The following is a 12271-nucleotide window of genomic DNA, read 5'->3' as shown; positions in this document are numbered from 1 at the left end:
CTTTGTTTAGGTGAAGAGGTTTCTCAGTTTGACTCACCGGGTTACAGTTGAAATGTCACAGCTTCCTGTAAAAAGAAAGAAAAGCCATTATTGCAGCACATCCCACCCTGCAGTTCACCCACAGCCTATTCATAGGTTAACGCTCGTAAATGGAAAAACAAGACAGCGGATGACCACATGTTTGAGATCGACTGTACTCAGAGGAGAACACGGTGGAGGAGGTTTGGACAATGATTTGTTACAGACCGGGCCACAGCAGGCCCATTATCTGCCAATTTAGGACAGTTCACTTCCTTGTCAACATCCTGGTCTCGGGCAAAATCTCTGTCTCATCCCTCTTTGTCTCATTATTGGAGCTTGTTGTCAAGTTAGGTCAGAGAACAGGAATAACTGATGAGCAGCACCTCCCTCCCCTCCCCTCCTCTGTCTCTTCCTCTCCCGGGGTATCATTTGCCGGGGCTCAATGCAGAGGAGGAGGAGGGTGAGAGCGGCGGATGATATAAGCGCAGAGTTTTAATGAGGGCTGGGACAGCATAGTCATCTACTTATCTGTCACTCATACTGCTTTCATCGAGACAGTGAGATAGAGGGAGCGAGCCGAGGGGCGGAGTGGAGGGCTGAGAGGGGGAGGAGAGGAAAAAAAGGGTGGGGGGAATGTGAGGCACATCACTTATTTATGGATTATAAAATGTTCTGCCCTCCTGTTTCGTTCCCCTTTTCTCTTGTCCAGCCTGTTTTTTTTTTTCATTCAAATTCAAGAGAGTGAATATTAACGATTATTTTCATCATAGATTAATCTGTTGATCATTTTCCTGATTAACTGATTAGTAGTTTGGTTCATGCAAATGTTGACCACTGATGTCTTGATTTGTCCACAGCTCAAAGATATTCAGTTTACTGCCACAGAGGACGAAAGAAACAAATTATTCACATCTAGGAAGCTAAAATCAGGCAATTTTGATTTTTTTTATTAAAAAAAAACTCAAAATAATTAATTGATTGTTAAAATAGTTGGCAATTAATTTAATGACAACAACTAATCAATGGAGCTCTAGTGAAAACTAAAATTTCTGACATCCTTACCACAGAAAGAATGCATGAGACAGAGGAGTAGGAGGGGCTGAGGTTTAGTTAGTGTGGCATGAATCTGACATTTATTGTGTGTGTGTGTGTGTGTGTGTGTGTGTGTGTGTGTAAGCCTATTAGCATTCCCCTTGAGCACTGTTCCGTCTGTGTGTGTGTGTGTGTGTGTGTGTGTGTGTGTGTGTGTGTGTGATATTAATAAAACATTCAGTAGGTCCTGAAGGAGGCCATACCATTAATTTAATCCATATAAATAATTTCATTTATAGCTGCTCATTTCTGGTTTTAAACTGTAAAAAACTCAAAACCGAGGGTTTAAACATTTAATAAGACTATATTCTGTCTTATTTCAGTTTGAAAATTGTTTTAAAACAAAAATATTTGGATTTTTAAAGTTTTTTTAAATGATTTCTTAAGCAAAGTTTTACAGATCTTTACTCAGTCAAACAGCGATTTAATTCATCAATCTCATTATCTGTTGGCACAAACACTAAGCTTTGAAAAAAGGTGCATAGCTTTGTGTGTGTTTGGGTTGTGGTGCCTCGTGTTCAGGCTTGGTGCAAGTCAGATCCTGTCGTACGAGTGACTGTGTGCTCAGGTGTCGGCGCACAATCAGCCAGTTACTGTGTGTTTCCTCATATATATGCAGAAGTGGGTTCTGTGTGTATGTGTGTGTGTGTGTGTGCTTAGTGAGGTTACATATAGGGTAAAGGGTGATGCACTTGACAGCTGTGGTCTGTTGTGGCAGGTGTGTTGGAGCTGTATGTGTATGAGCACAACACGCCCCTGCCTGCAACAGGACGTGAGCCTGTAGTGTGTGTGTGTGTGTGTGTGTGTGTGTGTGTGTGTGTGTGTGTGTGTGTGTGTGTGTGTGTGTGTGCAAGTGAGTATGTGTTTTCAATGCATGGGGAACTGTCAGCTGTTGTGCAGCTGTTGTTTGTGTGCTTTAGCCAGTGGCTGGAGGTACTGTTGGAGTTACAGTGGGCACTATCTCTCACTGTCTCTCTCACACACACACACACACATTTTTTCTTGTCGAGCATCAGAAGTGTTACATTACTGAAAAATTACTTGATTATAAGTAAAACTGGTGTTTAAAAGAGGCACTTAAGTGAAAGTACAAAGCACTAGTAGTCAAAAACTAGGCCTGGTTGCACCAACAAGGTTTTTTTTTTCAAACCTGATTAAATCGTTGTTTATCTTTAAATGATGTTGCACCAAACTCTTAAACTATCTTAACATTAAGATTAAATTTAGACCCTTCTTTAAACCTCAGTTTAAGTTTTGCTCTAAACCTAGAATAAATTTGATTCTGTTGCACCAGAATAACTGGAACTGTGATTCAGTATTAAATTACACTTGAGGAGGTTTAACTTTTAAAAAAGAGCTGCCTCTTTGAAATGGTTTGAGAAAATAATTCTCTGCTGAGCCATCATGAGCTGTCCCTCTTTTATACTCATAGGTACCAACAGCTTTCTATATTTTTTATTTTCTATTGGTTTATTTTAATTTTACATCACAAAACTTGGATTTACTAAACAGAGATGAATTGTGCAACAGAGTTCTGATTATTTTTTAATCTATATTTACTCATTTTAAACCTAGTTTTGTCCCGTTTGCGCTAACTGGCATCAACATCAAGTCGATTAAATGTGCTTTACATAAAACATAAAAGGCATCCAGACAAAATGTAAAAGGAACATAAAGCAATATAAAAAGACAATCAAACTAGTTAAATGTAAGATAAAAATAATACAAAAACAGGAGAGTAAAAGTGGCAGTGCAATTTAAGATATTAATCAAAAGCCTCAGTTGTAGTTTAATGAAAGGCAGAAGCAAACGGAAAAGTCTTCAGCCTTGATTTAAAAGAACTGAGAGTTGCAGCAGACCTTCAGTTTTTATAGAGGTATAGTTTTGAGTTTGGGGACAGAGAGTAAACCTGTCCCAGGTGACCTGAGAGGTCTGGATGCTTCGTAACGAAGCAGAAGATTAGAAATGTATTTTGGTCCTGAAGTGTTCAGTGCTGTATAAACCAGCAGCAGTATTTAAAGTGAGTTCCTTGGTAGAAAGGAAGCCTGAAGTGATGTGATCCACGACACGAGCAGCAGCGTTGTGAATCAGCTGCAGCTGTCTGAGAGACCCATAAAGTGTGATGCATACTTAAGTATGACTAAAATTACAGACTTGAAAAAATAAAAGAATACTTGGGTAGTACAAGTACCCAAAAAAATAACTTAATTACAGTAATTTGAGTAGCTGTAATTGGTTATTTCCACCCTGTTTATCATGTTATATATCTCAGAGTATATTTACGCTTGATGAAATGTTGATATTGTGACAGATGTTGGCATGCTAAGATGGCAGTAATACCTCTGTAACATTCACAGCCACAGATTCACTGCTGCTCCTGCCAAAAGAGGATATGTTATAGATAATTTTTACATCTTGAAGGAAAACACCTAAAACACCTCAGATTTTCGTGTCAGTTCCTTACAGGGCTTGGTATTGTTCAAAAATTTCCAATATCAGTATCTGAACCGATACCTTGACTTTGAGAGATGGTGGTGGAATGACTGCAGCCATAAATAGCAGTGATCCAGCTCACAAAGAGGAACCGGATGCATGAAAACACTTTGTCACAGAATAACTCTTGAAATGTAGTGAACCTCACAGAAAGGTGATACAGCAGCTGAAGGTCTTTGATGAATATGATTGTCATAGTCCCGATACATTTGCACAGCTTGCTGTTTGCATAACTGTCCCATCAGTTCAGCAGTGGATGTAGAGGTGACAGCATTAAATAATGGTTTGCATTATGATGCCAGTTGGTAAAAATAAATAAATAAAGTTTTTTGTCATAAAATAGACCAAGTGAACATAAGTTGAAGAAATTTTCCAAATTTTACATGCATCAATAATGATAAAGAAAAAATGTTTAAAATTAGAATAAAATTAATTACAATATTCATTGAGAATATTAAATTGTCTCACCAGCTTAAAATTTAAACCATTTGAAATGGCAACAAATTAAAAATGAACTCTTCATAAGTTTGTTTGTCTGGACTTTACCCTCAAACAACATTGTACCATTGTGGATCAGCCTATACTGTAGGAATGAGTGTGTTTAAGAGTCAGCAAACTTTACATGAACGGTCTATCAAACTAAACTATCATAACCCACTTTAAAACAAGACAGTGAGTTACATTTCAGTGTTTGATCATTTGTGCTGCATTCAAATGCTTGTTTTCAGTTTCCTGGTGTGTGGCTTTCCTGACATACAGTGTGTTGCCACATTTGTTGCGTTGCTGCCGTCTTTGGCTCACTGCTTATGAGTTAAAATAAATTATCAATGCATTTTACACCATATCTTAAATTAGTTGAACAGAATATAAACCGAATACACAATACCAGAAATGTCATGGTGGGAATAACGGTAACATTTACATTTTAAGAATTTTCCATTACTCAATCATCTGTATCAAGCATCATTTTTGTGGAGAGAGATGATGAAACTGATCAATATGAGGAAGGCTGCAAAAAAGGGATTCGACATGACCTCCAGATATCATATCATAATCTATGATTGTACAGTTTACATTTTGACAGATGTACATGACTAAATTATCAGTCTTAAGGGCCCTGTCTTGTTTTTAAACTATTGCGCCACGATTTCATCACCTTGTTGGGGTGTATTTTGCTGAATTGCTTACTGTATATTATTCTGCTTATTACATGGTTACTTACCAAAAAAATAATTAATCTGACACATAATATTTTATTTAAAAATCAATCTATTGATTTAAAAATTATTTTATTGCTCCTCCAGAGTCTATGAGCAGAAATGCACGCATTGCAATGATCTGTTCTTCATAGCAACAGTCTGCTATACATAAATAACAGACCTGAGTATGCTGTAACTGACCAATCAGAATAAAGTATTTGACAAAGCCATGTAATAGGTGTCAAAAAAAAAAGAGTCAAGAATGGGTATGTTACCCAAAGACAACACCACATCTTAGACCGTTATAGTGTGTGGAGTAAATGAACAGCTGTTATTTCTATTATTCTGGACACACACACACTCTTAACAGACCTCCCAGTGACACTGACAGGAACACAGACATATACAGCATAATGCATACAGAGCAGCTATTCATCAACCATGCAGAATGCTAACCTTCATCTGATAAGGCCTTTGAAATCTGTGCCAAAACTCCAATCCAGGATAGCACTGTACACACACACACACACACACACACACACACACACACACACACACACAGACACACACACACAGACACACACACACAGTGCAAAAACATCAAAGACAAAGAGCCGTGGCCAATGTTTATTGATCTCCAGGTCTATTTTTGCTTGTGGAAATCACTGTAACATAAACCAGTCCTCTGTCGAGTTTCAGCTGAGGGGAAACAGGCAACTTTAAAACAATATATAAGTGAAATAAGCTGAGACAGGATGGGTGTGTGTGTGTGTGTGTGTGTGTGTGGGTGTGGGTGAACTGGACTGTGAGTGGACATGTGTTTGTATATGGTGGGCATCTCACATCAAAATTAAAGGGCATTTCAGAGTCCCTCTGTGGAGAACAGCTGTATGGCTTTTTGAGTGAGAATACCAAGTGGCGTGCTTCAGCTGTTGCTATAGTAACCTGGGACTACACTGGAGTGACACATATAAGTGTCAGGGGTGGAAATTAATAAAATATCGTTTCTGTAGTCCCGCAATTACATGTAGATATTTATTTATTTCCATTTTTCCACAGCGCTGTATGTTACTTCACAGCATTTCACAAGAAAATATTTACTCTTTACTCCACGTCTGTCTGACTGAAGTCCAGAGTGGCAAAGTCTCCCTTTGGCCTCTTCTCCAGATCAATGAAATCTTTCTGATGGCGGTGCTGCAGGAAACCCCTAAGCTTTTATTCCCTCCAAATCTTTAATTCATCAGAAGAAGGATACAAAAACATGAGGAATGGAAGGAGAAAGGGCTACATACTTCTCGAGATTCAAGGTCCTATAATTTCAACTCATCTCATCTCAATGAGACCTTGATTGGAATTCGTCTGTGTTCAAAACAACCATACAAAAACACATCAACTATATAAAACAAATACATGGAAATGAAAAATTACGTAGCAAGATAAGTTAAATAAAACAGCATAAAATACTACAGATTTGAAGGATGGTAAATGTTTTCTTACTCATATTACTGTAACGCACTTGGAATATCAAATGTCTCTGAGTTCTTTGCATGTAAGAAAATGACCTTTCTTATTAATCACCATTTTTTCATCATATTTTTATGATTCCACCTGAAATGTTTGTGGGGGGAAAGAAATGTGTTTATAAATAAGAACATAAAGGAGCCTGTCTGTGAAAATAAGACACACCCCCATGCTGCTATAGGCTCCTGTGGAGGTTTGTGTCATGTGACAGAACATATGGGCCACAGTTCCCTCTACAGGCCAGAGGTGCCTCATTACCTGCAGGCTCACAGCCATCTGTTTACACATGAAACCCTCAGGGTGCTGCTTCTGACTTTATTTGTAAAATGATCTGTGAGTAAATAATTTGTTTTTAAATAATGTCTCTTTTGTTTCTTCATATACAGACAGAAAAGTCATATTGTGACACAGTGTGATAGCTTTTGTGGAGCTGTAGTAGCGGAACATTGTTGTTTCCTGTGTGTAAATGATACTCAGTCATCCAAATGGATGGAATAATGTATATTGTATATAGAGCAGCACTGAAATGTCGCTCCTGATATTGATAAACATATTCAAATTGACCTGAAGAGAAAAGGACAATCAGCCCAGATTAAACTTGAATGAACTTTTAATCCATGAATACACTGGTGACTATTTTCACACAAGTGATTGTGATTAAAATTGCATGCTGCTAAACTGGGTTGCTGTCAGAACAAAAGTTGGAAAAGATGTTCCCATAGTGCATCAGCTCTATGTTTTTGTTGATTACATGGACAATATTATGTATAAAAGTATTATACCAGAGGTATAAAAGCTTAAAGGTCATTTCTATGGCAGGTCACAGCCTCACACAGTGACAGGGTTTCTGCAGGTTTCAACATGATAAAGAGTCTTTAGGACGTTTTAAAGAGTGTTTTTAAGACTGTAATTTAAGACCTAGTTCACGTTCATACTGCCAAAACAGTACATGGACTGTTTGTATTAGAATTTATTGGTATTCTTTTGTAACTACAGTGTGATCAATGTATTTTTAAAAAAAGCACTTTTAAATCAAGACTGAAGCTAAATCTAACTTTATAAAAGTAATATTAATTTTGATAGATCAGGTTGATCTTTTCAAGCCCTGTCAAAATCACATTTAAGACATATTAAGGCATATAATTTAAGATTATTTCAGCCTGAGCCACTTGATTGCCTATATAATTTGTCTTTTGCTCTTGCTTTTCTCAGCATTTCACTCTGCATCCATCTCAGACTGAAGGTTACTTACAAATCCACACAGAGTTCAAAGAATAGTTGACTTTTTACTTGTTTCTCCAAGCAGACATAAATAATTGTTCTTTTACACAGCAGAGTAAAATCCTTCACAAAGAAATTTCTTATGTAGAACAAAATCATGACCTACATAAGTGTCCAAAAACTATATTACACAAAAAGGTGGTCCAAATATTCCAAATTAAACCAGCTGTATGCAACCTTCTTCCTTTATTACTAGCAAACCATCCTTTTCACAACTTCTTGATTACGACAGTAGGAGGCGCACTTTCCCAGGACAAACCCGCCAAATATTGGGAATAACAGCATAAAATGTGTAATTTGTGAAGAACTGACATGTATATAGAATAGTGGCATGTAAGTATGATATGATGACTTTGGCTCTTAGAGGATTTTAGACTTTTTAAGGACATGTGATCAATGAATTAAGTCATTTCAATGATAAAACAGAGTGTATTCATCTAATGTTTAATTTCAGCAGTTTTCTTAAAATGCCAAGTTCTGTGTCTGCATAAAGAGGTCAGTGGACTGGACAAAGTCTGACTTCTGACTTCTGGAAAGTCGGTTTTCTTATCTGTTTTGTTTTTAATGTCATGTCAGATTACACTGAATAATCAAATGACTTTGATATAACTGAAGACATGAGGTCCGACACATGGCAGCTGTTGTTTAAATATGTACAACTTTATTTAAAAAACGTATGGGGGGCGTTGCATAGCAACGACTACACGCGCGATTTTTTGCAAGCGCTGTCTGACGTCACATGCCGAATGCCTTTGATCGGTGACGTCACGATGCCTTTGTCTGCATATCTGCTTTGATATCAAAGCAAAATATCCAGCAGTAGCTACAAGTAAATACACAAATCAGCCAGAACTTAATTCACGGACGCCACGCAAGTAGATACACAGATTAACCAGAATTTATCTTGCTCTCACATTGCAATTTCATTTTAGTTTGTGTTAATTAGTACATGCCAACTAAGAAGGGATTTGATAAATCGTACAACATCGAAGGCAATCAGTCACCAGCAGCATCATCAGAAAGCATCGCCATGCAAAGTAACAAAACATCACAGACAGTGTGGGGACATGGGGTGAGAGTAGAAAGTATTCGCCTGCTGATCGCGTCCTTTTTTGAAAGGATGACGGAACAACAGTGGCAAAAGGTGACAGTGGGTGAAGCCGATGATACCACAAAACTTCTGTTGGCCGACCTGCTCTTAGAAATAACATCACTTCTGGCAAATTCCTTGATAACAGAATTGCGGCAAGCACATGAAGTAGTGTCTGAAGAGACTGTTCAGTCCAGTCTGGACGGCGCACTCCCTCAGATTTTTGCGGAGGCCCTGAATGGGAAAGACGAAGGCCCTTGCCGCAGTTCAGAACGTTTGTCAAGCTTGATATATACAGACGTCGCAGACAGGGTCAACTCTGCTCAATCCAGCAGTCCTCTCATTCTGGGACCTGCAGTATATCAGTACATTACTCCCCCTCGCAGGCTTAATGCTATGGTTACTAATGCCTGCAAAATGTTAAAGAAATTTGCGACCAAGATAACAATATCCTGTCCACGTCGGCCTCGTAGACAGACGGAGGATACATCAAAGCTGTCCTGCAAGATGTCAGACCCTGATAGCATTGATAATGATGCAGAGGAGCAAGAAGAACCAGGGACCTCAAAGGCGGCCTCATCAGAGGACAGCTGTGCGAGGTCAACAACTGACGCTATCATCGATATAATTAACACGGAAGTGAGCGGAATCATGGAACCTTTTTTAGATATTATGCCAGACAGTGAGTACTCACTGCTGCAATCTAAAACCTCTCGCGAGATTAAATCCCTCGCAAGTGACATCGCTCAGATAATAGATGAAAAGAGAAAGAATAAGAGTTCACAAGATACAATTGGAGCAAGTCCAAGTCCAAAGCCCAAAAAGAAGCGCAAAGTATCCATTAAACAAGTAGGCCGAAAGATCAAGACCCTCATTTCAAAGAGTCTTGCCACAGCATTGATACATCGCATAGTGGCACAGGTAAAGACTAAATTCTGCAAGAACATCAAAGTTGAAAGCAAGCAATCGATGCAGTCACTCGTAGATGATGTTGAATCTCTGCTTCTGTCAGAGGCTGGTGAAACAATAGAGGGCAGAAATGAAGGTGCTTTATGCAAAAGGTTCAAAAATCTTTCCCTCAGTCAAGAGATGATATTCACACAACAACTTACTGATCTTTTATACATTCACATCACAAGAGAGTCTTCTCAGGAGCCCATGTCAGATCTCTCATCGGTTCCACAGAGACCACCTTGCAAGATTGTTATTTCTTCATCACATGCTCAAACGTATGTTAATATAAGAAACAGCGTGTGGAATTTCCTGGCGCTGATGAGCTGGTGGCTGAACAACAGGGCTGTAAGCCACAGTCGACTAATGACATCTGCTTTAATTGGCCCAGAATCACCACTACTAAAAGAGGTACCAGAAACTTTGGTAACTCCTACTGGGCCTGACACTGAGAAACGTGAGACGGATTCACCAGAAAGAAGGAAAATGGCTATCATGGTACTCATAGAGCAGCTGTTTTCAAGAGTGTTAACCAAAGCGAAAATCAAGTTCACCCTGGAAGACCCAAACATCATTATTACGCATCTGTTTGAAAACACATGGGCTGAACTCGAGGGTGCAGATTTCAAAATCACTGACAAAAAATTTAAAAACCTTAACAAAACCATTTACAAGAACCTGTGCAAGATGTATGGCAATGGCGATGTCTTGCTAGTTTCAATTAATTTAAAGGCACCAGAAATTGTAAACTGCATCGTCTCCACTGTCAAAGATCACCTGCTGACACCACCAAAAGCACATAGCACAATCTGCCGTTTTTTCTCCCGGGTGGGCATAATCATCTCCAAGCCCTTCAGGCGTTAAACGGGGGTTTATGCCATTGAGGTGAAATATATATGTACATTCATACATATATGTATCACCTCAAAAAACCCTGAAGAAAAACTATGCAGGCATTTCCCCCCAAAACCATCTTAGTCATCATACATAACCCACTACAAGTGTGTGGAGTTGCTTGCATTCACAAACACCCCACCTTCTATTGAAGGTAGAACATCCTCAAAACATACAAAAAGTTACAAGAGCTTAAGTCCTGACTCACGTCCTTTCCTCCTTGGGTCTCTGTCACTCAACAGAGAACCATGGAGCTTGGGACTTGGGGCAGGACCTGAGCTCTTAGGACCACCTCAGCAGTATGACCTCATTCCCAGAAGGCGAGGGTTCGATTCCCGGTCCTGAGCCTTTCTGTGTTTGTGTGTTGTCTGCTGTGGTGGTGTGGGTTTTCTCCAGGTGCTCTGGTTTCCTCCCACATGCACACATACGCTACAACAACTACATCTTCCAAAGTGCTCCCAAAAGCTAACTGATTGCATGATTGAAAAAACAGAGGTACCAGAACCTTTGGTAACTCCTACTGGGCCTGCCAGAAAATGCAAAGACACCCAGAGACGTGAGACGGATTCACCATAAAGAAAGAAAATGGCTGTCATGGTACTCATAGAGCAGCTGTTTTCAAGAGTGTTAACCAAAGCGAAAATCAAGTTCACCCTGGAAGACCCAAACATCATTATTACGCATCTGTTTTAAAACACATGGGCTGAACTCGAGGGTGCAGATTTCAAAATCACCGACAAAAAATGTAAAAACCTTGACAAAACCATTTACAAGAACCTGTGCAAGATGTTTGGCAATGGCGATGTCTTGCTAGTTTCAATGAATTTAGAACATCCTCAAAACATACAAAAAGTTACAAGAGCTTAAGTCCTGACTCGCGTCCTTTCCTCCTTGGGTCTCTGTCACTCAACAGAGAACCATGGAGCTTGGGACTTGGGGCAGGACCTGAGCTCTTAGGACCACCTCAGCAGTATGACCTCATTCCCAGAAGGCGAGGGTTCGATTCCCAGTCCTGAGCCTTTCTGTGTTTGTGTGTTGTCTGCTGTGGTGGTGTGGGTTTTCTCCAGGTGCTCTGGTTTCCTCCCACATGCACACATACGCTACAACAACTGCATCTTCCAAAGTGCTCCCAAAAGCTAACTGATTGCATGATTGAAAATTTATAAGACATGATTCGATATAACTTTTAAAATGTATTTTTTTCTGTTCATCTGTCTTATCATTTGCAGTCAAAGCTGTAAATCTTCAACACGAACTGAATCTATTCCACTCATGAATTTCACTTGTTTTGAAAATAAAAATTAATATTTTTTTCATGCGAAAACAACTTGAGTTATTAAGGTTATATTAAGGTCATTAAGTCATTAAGTTATTGTCCCATAGACCCAATAAACACCTTACATACTTAAAGTTTAGGGATATTAAATTAAGGGATAATGTGCTGCTCTTCAGCCCCATTTCACCCTCAATCCCATCTCCTTGTTAACAGAAAGCAGCCATCAAGGGCATCACGCAGGTGGTCATTTCTCATGTTACCATGGCAGCGCCTGGCATGACTTAGTTGTCAGGACAAAAATTGTGGTCATATTACCTTGTTATGGACATCTGGTGCTCAGCTGTGTTGTTTTTTTTTAGTATTCTGTCTCTGTCTCTCGACATCTCCCACTTCTGTCCCACTGTGCCACAGTCGTGCAGAGGTTTGAGATGTGAGTGAAGATAGCTGAATGTG

General features: G+C 39.2%; 1 protein-coding gene across 1 annotated transcript; it reads left to right on the top strand.

The window, feature by feature from the left end:
- Positions 1-8555: 8555 nt before the first annotated feature.
- LOC146315362 (uncharacterized) lies at positions 8556-10512 on the top strand. The gene has a single exon (XM_084736551.1). It carries the CDS (start codon positions 8557-8559, stop codon positions 10510-10512), a length of 1956 nt encoding a protein of 651 aa, XP_084592677.1. The 5' UTR covers position 8556.
- The last annotated feature ends 1759 nt before the right edge of the window (positions 10513-12271 follow it).

This window comes from Lutjanus erythropterus, chromosome 14, assembly GCF_056507025.1.
Source record: "Lutjanus erythropterus isolate fLutEry1 chromosome 14, fLutEry1.hap2, whole genome shotgun sequence".
NCBI lineage: Eukaryota > Metazoa > Chordata > Actinopteri > Lutjaniformes > Lutjanidae > Lutjanus > Lutjanus erythropterus.
The sequence above is the reverse complement of the archived record's forward strand: the minus strand, read 5'-3'. Positions and strand labels throughout refer to the sequence as shown.

Coding starts and splice junctions, on each gene's coding strand:
- LOC146315362 (XM_084736551.1), top strand. CDS start 8,557: ATGCCAACTAAGAAGGGATTTGATAAATCGTACAACATCGAAGGCAAT.